Below are 24,945 nucleotides of genomic sequence, written 5' to 3'. Positions count from 1 at the left end.
ACTGCTGTATTAGCTGAAAACATGTTTGTAAGTAGAAGTTTACCAAATTTAACTGTTTTGGACTCCGTGTCCTTCCGTTACTGTCCTTCCGTTACCCTTAACAAATACATAATTTACATGTTTAAAATAATTATTTTTTAAAACTGGAGGTGAAATTGTAATGATTGAACACTCTCGTATGTGCTCTAATTATTATAGAATTTTTCCTTTTATAATTTAGCTGAACTTTTGGGGAGAACACGGTAGCGTGAAAATCATGTGGCAAAAATGTCCTTCCGTTACCGTTTTTTTTTTAAAATTAGATTTAAAAAAAAGTTACTAACAAAAAATTCTTGGCTTTACCTTTTTTTAGCAACTTACTATGATGTGTATAAAAGTCAATGCATCAGTTTTGAAAAAATATGTATTTTGATATGCTCAGAGACCGAAACGCATAGTTTTTTTTTTTTTTTTTTTTTGTAAAAACTGTCTTTTTGTTACCGCTACAATTCACCCTTTAATATATTGTTTAAGAAATAGAAAATTAGCCATTTTCTCACCTTCCCTGATGATATTGATGAAATCGAGAAGTCAAATAAGATTAAAATTCTGAGTGAAACAACTTTTGACCATCATAAATTTGTAAGTCATTTGAAATCCAGCATCTTTAAAAGAACTAGATGTGTTGAACATTAAAGACATCATGGTTGTTTAGAATGGTTTTACATTTTTTTTAACTATGACCATTTTGCCGAGGGCTGTAACCAGACTTTTTTTTTGGGGGGGGGGGGGGGACAGAGTTTTGCCAACACACTTCTCTCGAAATCTATATGATCAACAAAACTCGATTTTATTCGAACATTCTATTGGTTTTTATTACAATAGGTTGTTTGAAATTGGTAATGCTATTTTAAAGGCCTTTGTATGAGCAAATATAAAAAGTGATGTGTCCATTAAATGAAGAAAAAACAAATCATGTGTACATCACATAACGTCACCCCTTTTACATTAATGTCTTTTTCATTTATCAAAAAAAAAGAAGAAAAGAAAAAAAAATCAATCAATAAATAAAAAATATATGCGTACACTCACGTACGGGCATTCGAAATAATACTTCTTAAACTCAGATTTTTTGACACTTAAAAAATGTGTACAATATAGAGTATTGCACTTTGAAATTTAATGAATGATTCTGGCTTTGTTAGAGTCAGGTATTCAAATTTAAATTAAATTAAGGTTTTGTAAGGAATGATGTTCGCAATAACTACAATAAAAATAAATATTGCATGCATAAAAATTTGCAGAATAAATATTGTATTCCCAGAGTTTGTACAATTCGTCAATAATTACAATTTCATTTTCTAGTGAAGTTGAAAAATAAATAAATAAATAAAAATAAAATAGAAATAATAAATTTTTCAACAAAAAAGTGCAATGAAAAACAATTTTGGAATAGCTTTGAAAATTGTCGGAGGGGGTTCAAATTCTAAAAACCCATCCCTAAATATATCCGTGACTTTACCCCACCCTAGTTCATATGCACACACGGAAAAGAAAATTTCATAATACGAGTTTGTTTTTTGTTTGTTTTCATTTCTAAAATTCAATGCGACGCGTTCTTTATTCTGTAGTATCCAGAATATTTACACATTAAAATAAGTTCTGCAGACTATAGGGCTCTCGCACTTGATGTTAAAAATTTTTGAATTATTATTCTTTTTGAAAGTTCGTTTTATATGTATTCTTCATCAAGAGCTTTTCCCAAAAGTTTGTTTCAAGCAAATCCCAAATCCACTCTGGTTCTGGATCTGCATTTGTGCCTTAAATTTCTCCATATAGACATTAATGTTTTTTTTTCCGTTCGAAATGGAACGAAAGTTACTCAAATTTAAAAATTAATTACGAAAACCACGATGAGATCTTTCAAATGCAAGTAAGTGTGTTTGAACAAAAATATTCCCTCAATAGTTATTGGGGGAATTTGAGGAGAGGCGAAGGGAGACAGGCAAAACTGAAATCAGCATCTCAAAACACTATCTTCCAGTTTTTAATTTTTGAACTTTTATTTGATTATTTAATTTGTGTTCGATAATTCTTTTTATTCCTAGCGATATTTTTACAATATATTAAGCTTTCGTTCATATTTTTATTCCTTTAAATTTTTATTTTTACGGTAAAAAAGACTTAAAACAAAAGTTCAAAATTAGCAATTCCAAAAATTTTATCATTAACCCCAACGGGGAATTTTGAGGAAACATAGATCCCGAGATTAAAAGCGGACTTTGTTCCAAAAAAACTCGTGACGAAGAACATGTTCAAAAACAAACCTTCAAAATGATCAATTCAAAATTTTTTAACATTAACACTGACCTGAGAATATTAAACCTTTTTAACTAAATATCACACAACTTTAAAAATTATCTTTTAGTACCAAAAACAAATACTTGGTGCCTACTAAAGCTCATGCGCCAAAAAACCCAATCTAACCAACCTACCAAAAACAGGAAAAAGTGGAAGTGGGGCAAATGTGTACAAATTCTTAATTTTTGATTTCAAGAAAGAAAATAATTATTAATAAAAATTGAAATATACCATCTTTTGTTGACTAAACTATGACCAAAGTTAGAGCTTGATTGACGGAATACAAATGATGTAAATTCAAAAGCAAAAAGGATTTTATGGTGAAAAATAAAAAGATTTTAACCTTTTTTGTTCTAAAGTTTAAAATTTGTTTTTATTTTGGAAAACAAAAGAAATTTAGAGTTTTTTATTTTTTACCTAAAAGTATAAGCTGCAGACGATTTTTCCTTTCGATATATTTTTCAAATTGATTTACGTGTATTTTATTATTTTTACTTCATTACTTAAATTTATTTATTAATTAATTTATTTATTTATTTACGGCAACGGAGGAGAAAAATAAAAACGAAGTCTGAGGTTCTTTTACACAAGAGGAAGAGCTGCAAAAGATTTTATCTTTGATACAAAATATTTATTTTGATGCACTTCGAATTTTTGTTTATTCAGTCATTTATTTTTATTTTGGAAACGACTAAAGGTGTTTTTTTATAGAAAAGCAAAGTAGCTTCTTTTGGAGTGTTCCTAGTACTTGATTTGTATATTTATTTATTTATTTATTTATTTATTACTAGCTGTACCCGACGCGCGTTGCTACGTCAACAAAAAAAAAAAAAAAACATCATTATACTGATTTTCATGACAATCGGTTGAACGCATAGACTAATAATAAGAACCATAGACTAATAATAAGAGTAGACCGAGCTTTCTCATTCTTGCTGATAAAGAAAATTGGTTCATAGATGTATCATGTGACTAGTGGAAGGACTTGGCGAAGACTTTGGCAGCATGGTTGCTAGATGGCAGCATTATCTATAGTTTGGCACTCGACATGTATTTTAAGACAATGTGTTTTCATTAAAAAAAATTTCCAGGTGCAGAGATTGAACTGTTTTTCTTTTAGTTATGCATTATTTTGACATTAGTAATAGTTTTTGATCAATTTTCGGTAACTTTTATTTCATTTGGAGCTGACAGCGTTGGCGTGAACGAAATGGCGTAAACGTTTTGCGTTAACGCAAAAATGTACTAATCGGTATCTTAAATTGAAACTGTAGGTAAAAATCTTACCGTTTGCTGATTCTTCTTGGTCGCTTGCATATTTTATTGCTTAGAGAGTTATTGAAATTGACTAAAGAAAATGCACAATACTATCTAAACGAAAAACTCACTATATTAACAAAATATTTACAACTTAGAATAACAAATTTACAAATCGGACTCCATAAAAGATCATTCTTCCGTGTTCCATAAATTCTATTTATTTTATTTCGCGCTGGCGTTGATCGTCTGCTACGATTAACGCCCGCTGTTGCTAGGATATCCACCAGTCACATGGTTTGGTTTATGAGCAGCAAAAGGGTTGCCATAGCTCGGTCTACTCTTATTATTAGTCTATGATAAGAACAGACCGAGCTATGGCAACCCTTTTGCTGCTCATAAACCAAACCATGTGACTGGTGGATATCCTAGCAACAGCGGGCGTTGATCGTAGCAGACGATCGAAATAAAATAAATAAAATTGATGGAACACAGAAGAATGATCTTTTATGGAGTCCGATTTGTAAATTTGTTATTCTAAGTTGTAAATATTTTGTTAATATAGTGAGTTTTTCGTTTAGATAGTATTGTGCATTTTCTTTAGTCAATTTCAATAACTCTCTAAGCAATTAAATATCCAAGCGCCCAAAACGAATCGGCAAACGGTAAGATTTTTACCTACAATTTCAATTTAAGATACCGATTAGTACATTTTTGCGTTAACGCAAAACGTTTACGTCATTACGTTTACGCCAACGCTGACGTAGTAGTTCCGAATGAAATAAAAGTTACTGAAAACTGTGACCAAAAACTATTACTAGTGTCAAAATAATGCATAACTAAAAAAAAAAAAAAACAGTTCAATCTCTGTACTTGGAAAAAAATTTTTAATGAAAACACATCGTCTTAAAATACATGTCGAGTGTCAAACTATAGATAATGCTGCCATCTAGCAACCATGCTGCCAAAGTCTTCGCCAAGTCCTTCCACTAGTCACGTGATGCATTTATGAACCAATTTTCTTCATCAGCAAGAATGAAAAAGCTCGGTCTACTCTTATTATTAGTCTATGGTTGAACGGGGCAGAAGTTGCTACTCTGCAGTGCCACCTGGTGGCGAGTGACTTCAATGAGCATATTATGCACCTTCTCCGTGGAAAAATACATATATATAGCAATTTTCAAAATAATCGGTCCAGGTATCAAGTGAAGCCGTGACTATACTCAAATTTTGTACTCACACAGTTTGCAAGATCAATCAATCGCTAAAAATATCAAATAGAAAAAGTTTTAAATCCCCCCGTTGCATGAAAAGCCATAAAACAATAAAGAAAGAATTTATTTGTTCAAACTCAAGAAAAATGGCAACAGCTAACTTCTTATCAATGAGATCTTTCACGCGAATTAATTTCTGCAGCCGATAATTTTATTCGTATTTATCCAATGGATTGTGACTTAAATTGAAATAAAAAAGGAACCATCCATCGGATTTTTTTCGAACTGGTCTATAAACATTCCCAGTACCAAAAATAACAAACGGTGAAAGTTTCAGCTAAATCTGCCGAGTAGTTTTTGAGTTCATGGATGACATACAGACAAACATTCATTTTTATAAATATAGATTATTATTATTATTATTATTATTATTATTATTATTTTGCACATTCAGATTTCAAACTGTATTAAATAACTGTCATAAAGAATTTCTTAATATTACAAACAAATACATCTCTCTTCTTGCTTTTTATATAGGTTTACCCTACTTCTGCCTTTAGTAAAAAATAAAACTAGATGCAGAAAACTTGAAGGAAATGCTAAGGGCGGCAGAAGTTGTTTTAAGAAATTTTGTGTTAATTTTTGAGGTAGTATTTCGTCAATAAATATTCTAATAAAAATCTTCATTTTTATTACAAATAAGCTATTTTCAAAATGCTTTATTCAATCTACACTACTCAAGAACTACCGTGGGTTCCACGAAAAAAGTAGACGTTAAAAAGAGTTCCACTTACGAAAGAAATAACACGAAACGATCAATTTAAATTATAAGAAGTGGCATTAAATAACTTTATTTCTTACTTTTTTTTACTACTTCAAATTAAGCATTATTTAACGCTTTTTATAAATCATACAGAAATAATTTGGTATATTTATAAAATATTTTAAATAATATATTGAACAAACATAAAGTAAATTTTAATTATTCATTTATGTAGCGATACATAATAAGTATCGAAATGGCGAAAAAAAATTAAATCCTGCCCTGAAAGGAAATTTTTTCAGCAAAACTTTTAAAAAATATTGCAATACTTAATAATTATAGTAACTACTATACTAACCAACGTGTTAAGAAAAGAATTGCAAATAAGGTCCTAAAGTTTGCGATTTCCGTCATTTCCAGGCATTTTCTACTATTTTTTTAATCCTTTGGATTCCTTGTTTTCCGGATTTATAGCCATCCCATACATCCTTACCATCTTGTTAGATGAGTTTCGTTTTTCAAAATCTTCATAAACCAATGATGAAATGGCTGATAAAAATTAATGTCAAATTCAACTTCAGTTGTTCAATCAATTCAAATGTAACTTTTTAAGTTGCCGTGGTAAAATGAGGAGCCTGAATCCTACAAGTCTTCTGCAACAGCGATTCTCAACTAGTGGTCCGGTCGACCAGCACCAGTCCGCGGAAAAGATTGACCGATCCTCAGAGATTTTTCTTTGTCAAGAAAGAAAAAGAAAAGAAAAAAAAGTAGGAAAGCGAAAATCAATAATTATAATATTTTTCACTACATTTTTTGCGCGAATTTTATGATTTGTTTTCTTAACTTTTTATGCTTTTTCATTAATATTAATTACTTACTTACAGTTATTGAAATAATTACTTTTCTAAATAATTGAACATTTTTTGTTATTTGATGCAAAGTCAAGTTTTATTAATTAATTTATTTATTATTATTGGAATTATTTTTTAAAAAAGAAAAAAGGCACATCAGCCATCCGCAATTTTTCTTTTCAGAAGTTTTAAATGGATTCACGAAGTGGAAGTTTTTTTTTTTTTTTTTTTTTTTTTTAACAAAAAAAAAGTGGGGGGGGGGGGGGGATCTAAACCGGTACAAAAGCAAATTTCAGTTTTCAACTATCCACGAATGAAATTCCAATTTTTTTTTTTTTTTTTTTTTTTTTATGCAAAAGGAAAACTAAAAGCGGAAAAATCCTCACTCGTCCGCAAATTATTTTCAAAAGCTGTTGCCGGTCTGCGGCTCAAAAAAGCTTGAGAAATGCCTCTCTATAATACAATGCAAAAGATAAATTTAAGTGCGTTTCAAAACAATGGTAAAAATATAAATTAGTCAGGTCCAAGAGGTATATTTTGTTTTTGCAAAAGCAATAGCAATCGAATTTCAAAATGTGCAAAAAATTGAGATAAATGCGTACGAAATAGCTAAAATGCGTTCAATTCAGATTTTTATAAGTAGAGGTATATAAAAGGTTAGTTTTTGAGATTAAAATGTCTGTTTTCGGAGGACGAATTTTCTGTAGGGTTTGTTATCAAATGAAAAATAATACGAAGGTTCTGTTATGAGATGAAAAATTTGTGAAGGGTCCGTTTTAATGAGAAAATATTTTGTGAAAAGTCCAACATGAGGTAAAATATTTTGTGAAGGGTCTCTTTTTTGAGATAAAATGCTTTGTGAAGGGTTTGTTAAAGTTATGCTTCTTATAAGTAGAGTTATAATATAGAAGGTTAGTTTTCGAGATTAAAGTGTCCGTTTTCGGAGGCAGAATTTTCTATAGGGTTTGTTATCAAATGAAAAATAATACGAAGGGTCTGTTATGAGATGAAAAATTTGTGAAGGGTCCGTTTTAATGAGAAAATATTCTGTGAAAAGTCCAACATGAGGTAAAATATTTTGTGAAGGGTCTCCTTTTTGAGATAGAATGTTTTTTGAAGAGTTTATCAACATCTTGAATTTTTTCTAAATTTTCCCTGAAAAGTGTTCTAATGTTTAGGAACATCAGTAAAATTTTGACAGAGTTTCAGGACTTTTAGAGGATGCAAAAGTGATTGATGTTGTTTTATAATTATACTTTTCACATGTGTTTTTTAGCAATGTACTAGAATTAAATATTTCTCTTAATTAAATGTAACTGTTATTATTGCTTTCAATAACTTATAAGAATAACTATGATTTGACAGCTTAAAGGGCGACCAGTTTCAAAAGCTCATAGCGGGTTCCCTTCTAAATAAACGTCTGGCTACAACTTTGAAATTCTATTATGAAAATAGTGAAGCACCGTTTATACGTTTTTGAAGGCACTGTATGAAAAAAGTATATAAATGAAAAAACGCATAATAGGTATACGTTAATATTTTACAGACACTGCAGGGATCAATTTAAAAAACGTATAATTGATAAAAATGTATAAAAGATAAACGATGCTTCCAATTTTATCTCACATAAAAAAAATTGTACTTGACATGTATGTGTTGCAGATAAGTATATAATTCAACGTAAAAAAATTCAGTCAAATACACCAAACCCAAAAAATTATGAATTCATCAAAGATTGGCTATCTTAGGCTTGCTTACCTTAATAACCGGCTTTTGTAATAAATTAAGTTTCCCATAAATATATAAAATTGAAAGAGTGTTTTTACCAGAGGCAATGTAATTCTAGAAGCTCTCACTCTTAAACAGTAATGTACGTATAATTGGGTGCGCCCCCCCCCAAAAAAAAACTTTAACATAGTGTTATTTTTTCAGAGCGTGCGCCCTCATAACTCTACCCCCCCCCCCCCCAGTCGCGGGGGTGAGTTCTATGTACGCCACTGTTCTGAAAAAGTACAAAATTATGAAATAAAGGATTTAAATTTTTACAGACAAATAAAAAACAAATCTAACATTCAGAGGAGTAATTAATATATTATGCGAAGAAAGATAATTGGGAAAATAATGTCTCCCCTACCTTTCATCCAGCAGCTTGGAAGTCTCATTTCTTTTTTCTTGGGAAGTCGATCTGCGTTTGACAGGCGCGTCAGTTCGAACTTGAGAGGACCGCGACCGGAGCCACGCCTCTCCGAGCGAAATGTCGTTTGCGCGCCATCAGTTGGTTAGATTCTAATCTGTGAAATGCTGATCGACATCTTTCCCCAACAATTAAAAGGCAACCCAGATCAATCGATCTGCCGACGAGGAAACTTTGCAGAAGATCAACAATCAAGAATCCCACCCCTTTTTGTTATTTATTATTTACTTGAAACATTTTTTGTGTTATTAGAAAAATGTGGCAATAATTTAATTAAGAATGTAAATAATTGCATAGATAGATGGGGTTGATTTTTATCTGGAATTCTATTTCCTGCGGTCGGAGTAAATTTTTTCCATAAAAATTGAATGTTGCCTAACTGTGTATATATATTTATATATATATATATATATATATATATATATATATATATATATATATATATATATATATATATATATATATATATATATATTTTTTTTTTTTTTAAATCTAAAAAGTGATTAAAAGTTGGAAAATAAAAAAAATAATTTTTTTTCATCAAACTTTTAAAAGTAGGGAATTGGAACAAAAATGAATCTAGTTTTGCAGTTCATTCCAAACGATCTAAACTTGTTTCAACTCAATATATTTGAAAATCTTTTTTAATGTAAATTACTACATTACTTGCCTGTGCTTTGAAGAAAAATTTTCATACCAGTGTCAAAATTGAGAAGAATACGGCAATTTTATTGAAATTCACAGATTTTCTTCCGAAAAACCCTCAATATTTCACTGCTAAAAGCCTGTAGATAGGGCCGGATTGGCCATACAGCAGAAGTAGCAAATGCAATGGGCCCATAAGATCTCTCTCTCTCTCTCTCTATCTCTATCTCTGTGTGTTCTCGCAGACTCGTTACATATACCGGATAATACCACCCTGATTATTATAATTTATGCTGGGAGGAGGAGGGGGGTTGTTTTTTAGAGATGACAAGTGCTTTCAAACTGACAAAGACTGAGAACAGTCCCTTAACTAACTCCATATCACTGCCTACTATCATCCTAACTCCATATCAATTCAGAGAGGTCCGGCGGTCCTTTCCTGAATTGGGTAAGAAAACCCAAAAATGAAAAGACAATTTTTTCCACCCATAATTCTCCTATTTATATAAATACTCTGTATACGAAGACTAATTTAGGGGCATGTAACTGTACATATTTCTTAAACCTTCTGTAGTATTAGGAGAAAAACGAATTTGAAAAAAAAAAAAAAAATTCAAATTGTTTTCATAAAAAAAGTAGGGGAAGATGCTGTACCCACGAACAAAAAATTTTTTTTCTCAATTTTTGCTGGTCTCTTGGAATAGATAATCGATCGGAAAAAATTTCTGGCAGAATCTGCAACTTATCATCTAATTTGGCAATTTTTGTCAGGGGAAAATCTCAAAGCTTTGAACTTCAAAAATTATTTCTTAAAAGTCATCTTTTTTGTCTATGGGTACAACACCCCGTTCACCAAGTGGACAGGTGCCTTTGTACCTATGGACATACAAAAAATAATATATAAATAGATCTGAGGAATTCAACTATACTCAATACATTTTCATAAGTCATTTTATCTTGAAATACTTCAAACATCCATTGAAAATAACATTAAATAAAATATCCAACAGAAATTAAATTTTGAAAATTAATCGAAGACTTTTTCCCTTTTTTCAAATCTTCCTTGATTTTTAACATCAGTGAACTCTTTAAAAAAGTTATTACTCTTAAGAGAGTTAATGACGTTATGAATAATTAATATGCTTTTAAACAAAAAATAATTAGATTCATGATATTATGACTCTCTATGTACCTACATAATAACCTCAATTTATATGCAGATTGAAACCTCTAACCAAAATTAACCCATTACAAAAAAACTCAGTTTAGATTAAACCAACAAAAATCTATAAAAGTCGACTTCAAATGAAAACAGGTGGGATTGACGGTCTGTAGATCCTACAACAGGTGGGGGGTTACTTCAACACTATATCATCAAGCCCTAATTCAAATCCATCATCATTGTTGAAAGCAAGTTTCGGACGTTAATGACAAGGCACCAATTTGAGGTACTTCACATTGTAAGAAGACTCACGTGTGACCCAAGGAGACTAAAAATTGCCTTCCGTGGGTACATATAGTTATGTGTCCTTGGGTACAAAGGTACGCCATTTTGGTTTTGCAAGCCAGTCACATCGACAAGACCACAGTTTTACAACATTAAAAATCAGAAACAAAACCTTCAAAATATAGGGAGTCATGATACCTACAACAAAAATGAATAATACAACCTACGACCGAAAAAATGTGATAGAATCTTAAATGTTCGCTTGATGGCGTTGAAACTTCCTGGGAGCAGAGGAGAGGTCTGTGACACACACGTTGAACCCCAATTAGGATCTCTCTCAACGATACCCGGAACTTCCCGACTAACGTCCGTAGGTACAACCGTCCGTGGGTACAGCAGCTTCCCCTATATTATCATTTTATAAAAATAAATAAATGACGTTACAACCAAGCAGATTTTAAAACAAACTAAAATCATGGTCTGAGTCATTACGTTAGAAGATTATTGGGGTTAAAATGTTTTAAAATCCAGATCTATTACTTGTAGTTTATTAAAGGAAAAAGGAGTTTAAGCAAAATTGCATTCATCAAGACATCTGTAATTGGACTGAGTTTTTCGCTCTCGCTTAGTGGGAGGCCCTAGTTCTTGTGGTTCCTTTGGCGCTTTAATTTTGCTGGACTAACCATTAAAAAGGAAAAATTACATTGAAATTATTATTGAGTGCATTAATTATAAATATAATACGTGTTGTGCGATTAATGTATATTCAAATAATTTAATTCAAATTAAATTATTAACAGAACGTTTTTCTAAAAGTCTTACATACACATTATTATTTGAGTTTCTGAGTAAAGACAATACTGTTTAGTTCGAAGAGGAAAAGAGAAAGATTATGAAGGTTTTTAAAACATTAACTTACCAACTTAAAGTTTCTTAATTGGACCAGAAAAGCTTATAATTATTATGGTTTGTACATTTCTGTGATAATTATTTAATCGGTATTATGTAAGGGAAAATGGGTACACGTGAACAATTTTTTCCATTTCTTTATTTTTCCAAAAATATTAAACATTTCTCAGAGCGAAAATGACCCCATCATTGAACAGTCTTTTCTATGTGTCTTGGATTTTTTGTGAGGTTATTTAAAAATTATTACTTCTCTTTATAATATATATAAAAAAGTCCTTTCTTTTCTGTGTCTTGGATTTTTTTTTTTTTTTTTTTTTTGAGATTCTTTAAAACTTATTTCTTCTCTTTATAAATATAAAAAAAAGTTCATTATTAATCAAATTATTTATCAAATTAAAAGTATAAATATAAAAAAAAAGTTCTTAATTGTTCAGATGTGCCCCGATAGGGGAGCGCATGTGAGCAAACCTGGTGCATATAAGTACACAATTAAAAAATTTATGACAAGCATCATATTTCAATGAAAGACTCTTTAATATGCAATATGCCGTGTGGGTACTGCTAGTAATAAATTTAAAAAAAAATATTGAAAAAAAAAGGGGGGGAACGATTCGAGGTGTAAATCCCCGGGGCTCGAAGTAATTTTGTACCAAATTTCTATGCTGTAAGTGCTATGGGGGGGGGAGGGGTCTCCTGGACGCAGGCTCGCCACAGACATCCGCTCACAATTTCTTTTCTATTCCTTTTTTTTTTACTTTCTTCTAGAACTAATATGTAGAAAAAAGTATTACATTCGTGAAAGTTTTCGAACTTTGACGGGTTTGTACGTTTTGTGGTGCGCTGAGTCCATTTCGAACATTTTTGAAAAATGTCTGCCTGTATGTAAGTGACTGGATTTTTATGGCAACTCTAGGGCAAAAACTAACGCATAAAATTAACTGAAATTTGGTACACATGAGACAGTGAGAAGCAAAGGGATGCAAGTGGACTTTTTTAAGTTTCGAGTAAAACGCGTTTAAAGATCAGATCCTAGGTAGACTTTCATTGAATTTTTTTTTTTTCTAAATCATGCTGTACAGCAGCACCTACCAGCGCTACTAGTACAATCTTTTGCCCCAAGACAGAGGAGAGGTTCACCTACCATTTGTACTGGTTACCTCCAAATTTTTAATTTTGCCACTTGCATCCCTTCGCTTGTCACTGCCTGATATGTGCCCTCATGTAAATTGATACCGATTAGCTTTGGCGGCAATGGGGTGGTTTCCAATAGTCATAAGTACTACTTTTAGCCACTGAAATTGATAGAATAATCAAAAAAAAAAAATAAATAAATAAATAAATAATAATAATAGTTATAATAATAACACGGAGCGAGAAAAAACTTTCATTTTCCCAACGCTTGACTTTTAATTAATTTTTTTAAATGTCCTATTTTGAAAATAAGGCGTGGTCTTTATGACGTCACAAATGATGTCCTTTTGCTCATATGTATACCGCTTTTCCACGTAATGATAATCAAGAAGCAAATTAAATATTGCGCTCTACGCTCGCTATTAATCATATTGTTGCCAATACACATGAGTAACGATGTGAATTAAATATTGTGGTCTGTGAATGGCAACACTGAATGGCATTTCATCATTTGTGATGTCATCGGCAGAAGCGTACACAATGAAAGCGCACCGATTAAAGTAATTTTTTGAAAATATTAAACTTAGTCAAAATATTTAAAAAAAAATGGTCAGATCCTATGTTTTTAAGAATGCTCTTTCAGAAAAAAATGCTTTTAAAATTTTGGAAGCGACCCCATTCCTCCAAGGGCGATGAAGCAATTGAACTTATCTCCGTTATGCGTGACTGCTGTATCTCAGGAAGTAAACGACAGAATCAAACAAAATTTGGTCCGTATGTTAACCCTAAAGGGCATAGGTGTTGATTCAATTTGGGTGGCAATCGCACAAAAAGAGATTGAACAATCGAATGTTATTTTTCTTCCAGTCTCTTCTGTGACTGCTATATCTCAAGAGGTAATGAAAGGAATCAAACAAAAATTTACCGACAGGTAAACTTTAGAGCAGTGGTCAGCAAGCCATCGATTGTGATCGAACGATCCATCTCGATGCCATTTTCAGCCGATCGCGAGATCATTTTGACTGCTGATCAGTGTTTCATTCACAAACATTATTTTTAAAAGAAAATAACTAGTTTCAACTTGCAAATCAAAAGTAATTTGAGAAAAAAATCAGAACTTTTTATAATCACTACAAGACTTGCAATTTTAGGTATCGAAAACAAATTATTCATGTCTTTTGTTCTTGGAAAAATACTTCACAAAATTGTATGAACTTACAGATGAAAAAATATGCAAACAAAATTTAATCAAGAAAACATTGCTATGATCAAAATTTAACATATGTAATTTTATTTGAAATTTCATGAAACACTCACGTAAAAGTTTATTTATATACCTACTAAGTTTGTTGAATGCTTATTTACATATGTTTTAAGAATTATAAAAACAATAAACCTAGTATCGAATTTGAAAAGCTTAGACTTTCGGGGGAAAGAAATCAAGTTAGTTTGAATTAGAAGTTCAACTTCTAATCTTGTAAATCGCTCTTATTAGCTTCACTTGTATGCATCTATGTCTGCGTGGCTATGTATCTGTGCAATGGAATCTTGTAACTGAATTTTCGCCCACTTCCTCTGATAAGATTCTTTTGAAATTTGGCACGCGACCTCAGACTCCATGCAAATACAATTTTCTATAATCAAATTCATTAATTAACTATTATTTTTCAGTTTATTCCAATTTTAATCAAAATTTTTGCATAGATTTTCTAATATGAGGACGAAAAAATGCTCGCAAAAATTAGAATTAACTGCTATAGAAACCGCAGATTTTTCTGCTTCAGATAAGATTTGTCCCAATGTTCAAATTAGAACTAGAATTGAAATTGTTTTTAACGTGCCTTTGCGTGTTCATGGTTCCCTGCGAACTAGAGATAGCGATGCAACAAAGTTGTCTTATCTTCGGATGAATTTAACGACAAGCAGAATAGCATCTTAATTACTCACAGTATGAGCATGAAAAGTATTTTTTTTTTTTTTAAATTTCTAGCCATTACTTTTCCTGCAGCGATTTTCTTAAGTCGTTGAAAAAGTTACCGGATTATTGTAAAATTGCCATTGATGTTAGAAAAGAAAAGAAAATCTTAGATTTTTTTTTAGCCTACTTTCCCAGTAAAAGTCAGGAAAAGAAGAAAAAAGCGTGAAAGAAGGCTTAATGAATCTTAAAAATGTCGCAAAAAACAAAAAAAAGTCAAAAAAAAAATAAAATAATTGAATAAATATCGAAAAATTAAAAATTGGAAAGTAGGGTATTGAGATGGGGAAAAAATGTCTGTCGGTCTGTCTGTCTGTCTGTCCCCCCCCCCCCCCCGCAATAACTTTTGAATGAATAGTCCGATTCGAACAAACTTTTTTTTGTTCGAAAGATCTTGGCGAGGACATCTCATTCCCATATTTTACTTTTTGATTTGAACTATTTTTTGTTCAATTTTCAACAGTTCAAAAATACTTAACATTAGCGCCTACGGGGAAATTGAAGGCAATTCTGAACCATGAGGCGAATTAGCTTCAAACAAACTTTGTAGGAAAAAGTGTTTGATGAAAAACTTGTATATAAATATCTTTTTGATTTGAACAATTTTCCGTTCAATTTTGAACAGTTCAAATCCCTTAACATTAGCGCCTACGGGAAAACTGAAAATCAATGTAGATTCCGTACTTGAAGGCGGATTTACTTCAAACAAATTTTGTTGGAAATAGCTCTTGACGCCAAACTCCAGACTTCGACTCCGAGAATTTAGGGGGCACTTGACCCCGACTCCGACTCCTGTGCCCGATAATTAATCGGACTCCGACTCCCCGACTTCGACTCTGACTTCGTAGCTTTGCCAAAAATTTATACACAGAGGACAAATGACTGACTTCGATTCTTGGATATTCGACTCCGACTCCTTTATCCCAAAATGAGATTGACTCCGACTCCGACTCCGCAGCTATGGTTTTGACTGTGAAATAATTATTGTTGATCTGACTTGTTTTTATTTTTACGCTAAATTTTAATTTAGGTATTCAGTTTTCGGCGAATCAACTCGAAGTCATTTATGTTTCTACATAAAAATATGCGCAGACGATTTTTTTTTTTTTTTTTTTTTTTTTTTTTGGCATTGAAAATTATTTCTTTAAGTTGACATTTTATTGTTTTTATTTATTTTGGTAAGTGCATTAATTCATAAAAAAAAACTGTTTTGGGCAACAGGGGAAAAAGAAACGATTTTTTTTTTTGATATGATGAATTTTTTTAATGAGCTTATTAATTTTAATTTATATTTTTTCGTTTTGAAAGCTGTTAAAGATTTTTTTAATGGAAAAAAGTGTATTAGCTGCTTTGTTGAAAAGTTGCTGCTTTTTTTTACGCATCTAATATTTTTTAGATGAATGAGGAATATTTTATTCCTAGAAATCAGCTTTTAGTGTTTTAAAAATATGTTTAAAAAAAATTGCGATTTTAGCTATTTTTGAGAATATTGATCAGGTACTAGAAAGTAGTATAGGTATACGGGGAAGTAGGCTCTTCTAGTTCTAGACAGAACTTCTTGTCATACTATTCATTTGTAGACTTTATTACGGCTCAGTAGGCAAATGCCCTGCTGCCCGCCAGCCCCATACCTGGGATACGCGCTTCCCTTGTATCATTAGTTCAAATTGTTGCTAACTTGTTCTAATTATTTGAAATTGTTTAATTTAAAAAAAAGCTCCAAACTACAAATGTACCTACAGATTTTCAAAGTTGAGGGGAAAAGGTTCAAATAACTGGGGACTTTTTGTGTTCCCCAGAGGCGTGGATCCAGGGGGGGGGGGGGCAATGGAGATAACCTGATTCCCCTTGGAAAAATCAAAGGCTAAAGTAAGAAGGGGGTGCCAAACATTGCTTTAAGCTACAGAGACCCTAAATATTCAAAACTAGTTTTGTTAAAAATTATATTGTTTAAAAATATTTTTTATAAGCACAGCCAAAGAACTGTAATAAGTCTCCTCTCTCCCTCTCCTCCCCGCGGGAAAAAAAACAGACTCCAACCTAAAGTCTGAGCTTTTGCTTTATGTTTTCAATAGTGTTTTCACGCAATTATGTTCTGGTTTTTCAGTGGGTGGTAGAAGGGACATAAAATACCTTCCGTGGACCAACAGGCAGAAGTCCAACCCTTTGGGCTCTGGCAACAATCTTTCCATGAGAAGTCAATCAAAGGACTGCAATACTGGGCAATTCTCCAGAACACCGGAGCTTACCCAAGGCCCGACTAACTAAAAGTGAGGCCCTAGGCCACAATAATTTGTAGGCCAACTGAAGACTCTATAGTGGAGTGCAGTGGTTGATTTTTAATTTTGGGCACCGTCCGAATGCATTTTTGGGGCCTCTTTGTCTATCACAGAGCCTCTCATGTGACATGATAAATTCGTAACTGTCAGAATGAATAAAAATTCTCCTGAAGTATAATTTATAAGTCATTTTTTAAAATTAATATTGTAAAAATACATTTAAAAAATACATTTTTTCGTATAGTTGTAATGCTATGCATAATTCTTTAAGAAATTTGGGACCCTTAGGAAAATGGGGCCCCAGGTCCAGACATCGTCGGCCTGTGCGGTAATTAGGCCCTGAGCTTACCCATTTGATGGAGACCTCTACACTGAGAATATTGTAGGGGAGAGTGTTGAACCTTGGGACACTTTTCATATTTTGATTTTTAACTGAATTTAAAATCTAAAAGTCCCATTAAAATACCCCAACATACTTCTACCCAATATATTTTTTAAATTTCAGAGAGTATGAAAATAAAATATTGCCAGCCATTTAAAGTAAAAGTTCCAAGCTGTCCCTAGGTACAACATCCTAATGTACCTTGGGACACATCCTGTTGTACTATGGGAAAGTTTTCATGATTCAGGAAACAGCCATATAATTAAACCAATTTTGCACCGGAAAACAAAAAAAAAAAAAATATTTTTTCATGGGAATGAATTAAATTAAGAATAATTAACTATGAATTATGAATAATGAAATATAAATTATTATTTAACATTAAAAGTGTTTAAAAGACTACAGAAGATTAGAACATTGTTCCATGTTCCTAAACATATCTTAATCATTAAGAACCATGCATATGTTTATCTTGGAATGTGTCCTAAATTATAAAATGTTTGGCTTTCCCAAGGTAGAATCACCGCGTGGTATAAGAAAAACCAAAATAATGGTCAATCTAGATGCACTATCATTATTTTCCCATAGCCAAAATATTTAAAGTACTTCTCTTTTATAACAAAATAGAATTCAGTTGATTAAATTTACAATCACAAAGACAGAAAATGAAATAAAAATGAAGAAAATATTTACTTTGCAGTCATGAAATATTCTTTCTCTCACAAAATCGTCAATTTTATTCATTTGATGCTGATTTTTACAATGGTACTATTTAGTGGTGAAGGTTACTATTGGAGATTACACAAACATGGATGATAAAGATTGATTCTTAGAAATTAGCAGCGTCCCAAGGTACAAACGTCCCTAGGTACAGCACTCTCCTCTACCACTGGCTAGAGCAGTCGCCAAAGCCCACGGATCCATTTGACTTCTTGTTGGACACGACACCAGCACCACACCACCACGCAATTAAGTTTCAAGTACAGAAATTGGTAAATAATTTATATGGTAGTAGAAATGCGTGATGCAAAGCTGTGTTAGATTTGTAAATGAATTGTTAAAGTAAAAAAAGAAGAAAAAATGAGAGAAAGATGTTTGGAAAATTTACTTGTTTCATTCACCGGTTCTTAACCTGTGAAGAATGTGGCGTGTCCGCGCCTCCCGAGGGGCGCAACATCTGCAACTTATGAGTTTTCCCTCTAAATTTACGGAAAAAGTTTTGAAGTTTTGTACAAAACAAAAAAGACGGCAAATTTAACGTGCCAATTATGACACAAATTTAGTCGCTGAATATTTTAGGGTATATATTTATTCATCTATACTAGACTTGGTTCTCACATATTTGCGTGAAAGTTTCTCGGCTGAAACATAATTCGTACGTATTTCAAAGCAGAAAATGTTGTTAAAATCAATCCAGAAGAAAAGTGGCTGTAAAAAGAAAAACCCACTAGCATCACTACGGCGGGGGGAGGGGAGGGGGGGGCGAAGATCTTCAGTGTCACCCTTTTGCTGGTTTATACCCAAAATGTATGTAAGATTTTATGGAAAATACAAATATTTCCTTACTGAATTTTTCCCCAATATTTTAAATTATTTATATAATCTATAGCCAGTAGCATCACTGAGTAAGAAACGACATTTGCGCCAGGTAACAGCACTCTTCCGGAGGGGTGACACTCAAATGGGTTAAAGAGTTCATAAAAAAATACAAATATCCCCTTTCTGAAATTCTCTTCCCCCCCTCCCCTCTCTTTATTTTGAATTATGTTTTATCATTTGCGCACGGAAATATCCTTCCTTTGGAGTTTTGACATCCTAGCAAGGCCGTATCCAGAAAATTTTTTCGCGAGGGCCCCGGATTCGGACATTGCCCTAACACTCACACATACACATATACAGTAAACCTGTGTATAACGATACTGTCTATAACAATAACCTGTCTATAACAATATTTTTTTTTTGGTCCCAGCAAAATGTCAGCATGAATAATCAAACTGTCTATAACGATAACCTGTCTATTACGATATTTTTTTAGGTCCCAACAGTATCGTTGTAGACAGGTTTTACTGTATAGACACACATACCCGCATAAAATTATTTTACATAGAAAGTGTTTTTTGTCTCGTTTTTTAATGATTCCACTGTTGGACTGTTGTTATTTTTATTTTAATTTCTTATTATTTTTTTATTCACCTTTTTAGCGGTAACACCATGTAGTGGTAAGTCCATAATTCCAGGGGCTCCGGGGGTTTCTCTCCCGGGAAAGTTTTTGAAAAATAGATATAAAAATTTGTGTTTTGAGGCCTGATATGGAGTAGTTGAGATTATAAAAATATGAAGAAAAATAGGCAAACAAAGTCTTGTGAAAGGTATGCATTCTTTTGCAAATCAAGATCAATCAAAATAAAAATCGCTTGCTTGACAAATCGTTGACATTAATCGACAGAGAGGAAAAACGAGAGAGGAGAAAAGAGTAGCACATCGTCGTTTGCTCATATCGGCTTTTAGTGTAGTTTGTTTTAAATCACTTCCCCCCTCCCCCAATCTTTTCATCAAATACCCTACAGTATAAAAATTGTACAAAATGGTTTAAAAGAAATGGTGTAGAGATTCAGAAAATAAGAACGAAATAATAATATTCTGGTCATTTTAGTCCAGTCAATGAACGTGCGTGGAATATGCGATCATTTTTGACTTCAGAATATTGTTAGGGGTAGTTAGTAAGTAAACATACTAAAAGTCTCCGACCCTAGGGGTGAGTTAAAGGTGGTAGGGTGGGGGGAAGAAATTTTTGGGTTTTTCTAGAAAATGTGGGAAACGTTGGGAAAAAAAATGCGTTTAAAATATTCAAGCTAAATAAACTTTATGCGAAACTGTTTCTACACATATTTGTCAAATTTTCAATAATTTTCCGGGTATATGTTATGAAAAATCGATGATTTTCGTAAAAATTCTCTCTTTTTGTCAAACATTTGCTCCTAGGCCCTCCCAGGATCAGCATTCATGAGAATTGTCAACGACAAAGTTGTAGAACTTTAAATTTCCTTCAATTTGATATGCTGTTTTGTTATATTATGTTCAACCAATCAAAAGTTACAAAATTTCAAACACGCAATTTCATGGCAAAAAATGGATCACTTGCCATTCACAAATTTCAAACTGACTCGAAAAGATCATGCACTTCCTCTCTCCTCAATGAATTCGACAATCCTGATGTACAATAAAGAAGTATTTGTGGATTACTACAACACAAATGATGTTTGGGGGGGGGGGTCGTGAAATTGTGACTTTGTGACAAGGGGGAAGGAAAGAGTAAGTAGTGAGACATCATGCATTTTTTAATACGAATATGCTAATAAAAAGTAGCTTGTAAAACGAACTTAGTAAAAAAGAGGAGGGGAGGATGTTGAAAAAAAAGTGTGACATAATTTATGGAGAGCCCATTATCAAGGACTCGGATGAAGATTTTCAAAATTACGTCTATATTGTGATATCGTGATGAAAGACTATTTTAGCCGTGATATCCTGGTGAAGGACGTAGGTCTTCCACCTCTATGGCTGAACAAAATACACACCAAAATCACAGACAAAACTACCTTTTACTAAAACCACAACACACTTTATACATTTATTTTACACTACGAAATATGGATTTTTTTCTGTGAGCTCGCGAGTAGCACAGCTTGCTACCCTACCGTCACTCACAGTTCTCCTCTCTCTCTTCCCCCAAAAGCGACCAGAAAACTCTTCCTTCCACCAAAGACAAAGCTCTCATGAATCTCTGTCTTGGCGCCTCCATGACTTGAGACGAACCCCAGATCATCATTAATTTACAAACCACTGACAGTTAATCTGCCATAAACTAAATCAGTTTCTGTTTTTCCATACTGAAGAGTCAAGGTCAAGAGGGGGAAAATAGGATACATTAAAGCTTCCTTCCCCCTAAAAAATTTTCATTGGGATCCATTTGAAAATTTAGATGTGGGACGGATGCAAAGTCCCTCCCTCATATCACATCCAAAATGAGAGGTTCGGCAATTTACGCGCTGTGCATGCATATAACCCAAAATCAAACCAAACACAATTGTCAACTTGTGTCGTCAAGGTTCATGACAGCATACGAACCCAGTTCTGAACCACCATCTGCATCAGTTTTCACTTCAATAAATTTAAACCCAAAGAATTTTTTTTTTTTTTTTTTTGAAAACTTCAAAATGATGAAAACTTCAAATGATTACACTTCCTTTTCTCTACAAAATATTTAAACTGTTTCATAAAACACATAAAAAAAAACACGATACTAGTAACATCTAGAAATAAAACTATTCACAATCACATTTGACATTTATGACAATTTTTTTTTTCCCCCCAGACGAACGAGGCAGAAAATCCTATTCAGCTCTACTCAGTCTATCTACGTTTCCATGCAATTTTCTCGGTCTATGTTCAACAGTAAAATTATATTGCATCAAGCATAAAGCCCACCTAGTCAGTCTCGCATTCGTTCCTATCATTTTCTTTAAGAATGTTAACGGATTGTGATCTGTTTGAATTATGAACTTCTGCCCATCCAAATAATGATTCAACTTCTTAAGTCCATATACGATTGCTGCTAATTCCCGTTCTATGGTGCTATAAATTTGTTCCGCTCGCGAAAATTTCTTACTGAGGAACAAAATCGGATGCTCCCCATCTTCCCACATCTGCGAAAGAACAATGCTCGTCCCATGCAGACTAGCATCCGTTTGCACAATGAACTCTTTAGTGAAATCTGGAGCATACAAGACTGGACTGTGACTAAGCTGACGTTTTAATTCCTTGAAAGTTTTATCGCAACTCTCATTCCACTCGATTTTTTCCTTCTTAACTTTACCTTTCAGCATATTTGTTAAGGGGACAGCTATAACTGCATAATCCTTTATATATCTTGGATAATATCCCGTCATACCCAAAAACGACCGTATTTGAGTTTTAGTTTTTGGTATCGGAAATTCCTGTATTGCCTTTACTTTTACCTCACTAGGGGACCTTTTCCCCGAACCAACTTCATGCCCAAGGAATTTTACATTGTCTTGTGCAAATTTGCATTTAGATGGTTTTACAGTTAGGCCCGCCTTTCCTAGGCGTTTTAACACCTCAGTTAAATCCTTCATATGGGTCTCCCATGATTGCGAAAACACCGCGATATCGTCTATGTATGGTAGAGCATATTTTTCTAGGCCTCCCAAAACAATTGCTATCAATTTACAGAAATAAAAGGGCGCGTTGACAAGCCCAAACATCATAACCTTTGGTAGAAATACCCCAAAAGGCGTCACAGTAGCAGCTTACTTTTGAGCCCTTTTTGTCAGAGGTATTTGGAAATAACCCTTAGTTAAGTCCATTACTGTTATATAAGTCGCCGAACTCACTTTTTCCACGATTTCCTCAATGTTGGGGAGGGGTAAAAACTCGGTACGTGTCTTAGTATTGAGTTTAAGGTAGTCCGTACAAGGTCTAGGATCTTTTCCAGGGCTTTCCACCAAAATCATGGAGGACGTAAAATCTGACTGTTTGACCTCAATGGCGGATAATTCTAACAGTCTCCTAATTTCTTCCCTCAAAATTTCTGTTTGCCTTGGCGACATCCTATATGGCTTGGACCTGATCGTAGTCTCATCCATCAACTCAATGTCCATTTCAACTAAATGTGTTCTTCCTGGATCCGAAGAAAATACTTTAGCATTTTCCACTATGACAGCTCTGAACCCTCACAGTTGACTCTCTATCGCACGTTTTTGTAAATCATTACTATTTACAATATCTACAAAGTCTAACTGAGTTGGATTTGATAAGGGGTATGGAATTTCTGCATCCTCTTCTACCTCTTCAGCGTCAATTTCAACTACCAAATTTACAAATTCAGGGCGTTTCTGATAAGCTTTCATGAGATTAACATGATATATAGTTGCTTTATTTCGCTTTTCTGGCAGATCTATGGTGTAGTTTGTATCCGAAATTACTCCCATAACAGTTCCTGGTCCTATCCAATTTACTGCCATTTTATGGGTTTTGGCCGTAGCCAGAACTAACACCTGGTCTCCTACTTTAAACTTTCTCGAGACTGCATTACGATCATACCACACTTTCCTTTTCTCCTGACACTCTGCCACACGCCTAACCGCTAAATCCTGACATCTTTTAAGCCTGTTAATTAAATTCAATACATAGTCAACCACATTCTGATCTACACTTTCTTGTCTCAACCAATTCTCGTACACTAATGTATGAGGCATGCGCAAATTCTTTCCATGTAGTAATTCTGATGGACTAAACCCATCACTATCGTGCGTTACGGTGCTAAGTGCAAACAAGGCCATTGGCAAGACTTCTTCCCAGTCACGACCTGACTCCAAACAAAGAGTTTTAATCACCCTCTTTAAAGTAGAATGCAACCTTTCAACACTATTGGACTCTGGATGGGATACCGAACTATGAGTCACCTTAATTGCAAATTTATTGAAAAACTCTGACGTCAATTCACTCGTAAATGACCTTCCTAGATCACTTTGTACTTCTCTTGGATACCCTGTCCTAGAAAATATCTGAAGCAATGCATCAATAACTGAAGTAGAAGTAATGTCTTCCACAGGTATAGCATCGGGATACTTTGATGCAAGGCAGATTGATGTAATTAAGTACTTGTTGTTTTTATGACTAACCTTTAATGGGCCAACCGCATCTAAATTAATTTTAGTAAAAAATTCTGAAATTATGGGAATCAACTTTAGAGGGGCCTTACGCTTGTCTTTGTTACTCCCAACCTTTTGACACGGATCACAAGTCCTGACAAAATTTTCAATTTCCTTATAACAGTTCGGCCAAAAGTAACAACGTAATACCCTGTCTTTGGTTTCTGATGAGCCCTGGTGCCCGGACATCTGCTCATGGCATAATGCCAAAATCCTCGAACGATAACGTTCCGGCACACACAGCTGAAACTTTTCATCTCCTCTCTTTGATTGCGACACTCTCGCAAGCTTTCCTTCCCTTATAGTGAATTCCTTTTCATTTAGTAAACTTGCCCGTTCCCATAACTGTCTCAACGATGAACATCTTCTTTGTTCTTCGAAAAACTCCTCCGCTGTTACCTTATGTAACCCTTCTTCTTCCCCGGATCTTTCTGGAATTTCTATTCCTATTTCTTCTTCACTTTTACTTAACCGACTTTCCTTTTTTTCTCCGTTCTCTAACAAAGATTCATTCGCCAGTAATTCTAGGGATTTATCTACCACCTCAAGTTGTCTTTTTTGGCTGCGAGTGACTACCGCATTAATGAGCTCTGGATTACATTTAACTTCTTCAATTAATTCTGCAGTTTTATTACCAAGCAAGTAGTACCCCTGTTCAAGCCCAGCTGACTTCACAGCTGCTTTAGTAATAATTATGCCAAAGTCCCCTTTAATCGTAATCTTAGCTAACGGTAGACATTTACATTCACCATCAAGAGGCTGCTTCACCCAAGTGACTTCCCCAATTAGGTCCTCTTTTTTGATCCAGCTAGTATCGCATAAATCAA

The 24,945-nt window shown here is 33.4% G+C and overlaps 1 protein-coding gene across 1 annotated transcript in view; it reads right to left on the bottom strand.

Moving 5' to 3' along the window:
* The window catches only part of LOC129223998 (protein APCDD1-like), a 51,587-nt gene extending 42,948 nt beyond the window's left edge, over positions 1-8,639 (bottom strand). The window contains exon 1 of the mRNA XM_054858391.1: positions 8,560-8,639. Coding sequence (XP_054714366.1) covers positions 8,560-8,587 — 28 coding nt within the window. The 5' untranslated portion in view covers positions 8,588-8,639. The remainder of the gene's footprint in view (positions 1-8,559) is intronic.
* Positions 8,640-24,945: the final 16,306 nt, after the last annotated feature.

Source organism: Uloborus diversus, chromosome 6 (assembly GCF_026930045.1).
Source record: "Uloborus diversus isolate 005 chromosome 6, Udiv.v.3.1, whole genome shotgun sequence".
In the NCBI taxonomy this organism is placed as follows: Eukaryota; Metazoa; Arthropoda; class Arachnida; order Araneae; family Uloboridae; genus Uloborus; species Uloborus diversus.
The sequence above is the reverse complement of the archived record's forward strand: the minus strand, read 5'-3'. Positions and strand labels throughout refer to the sequence as shown.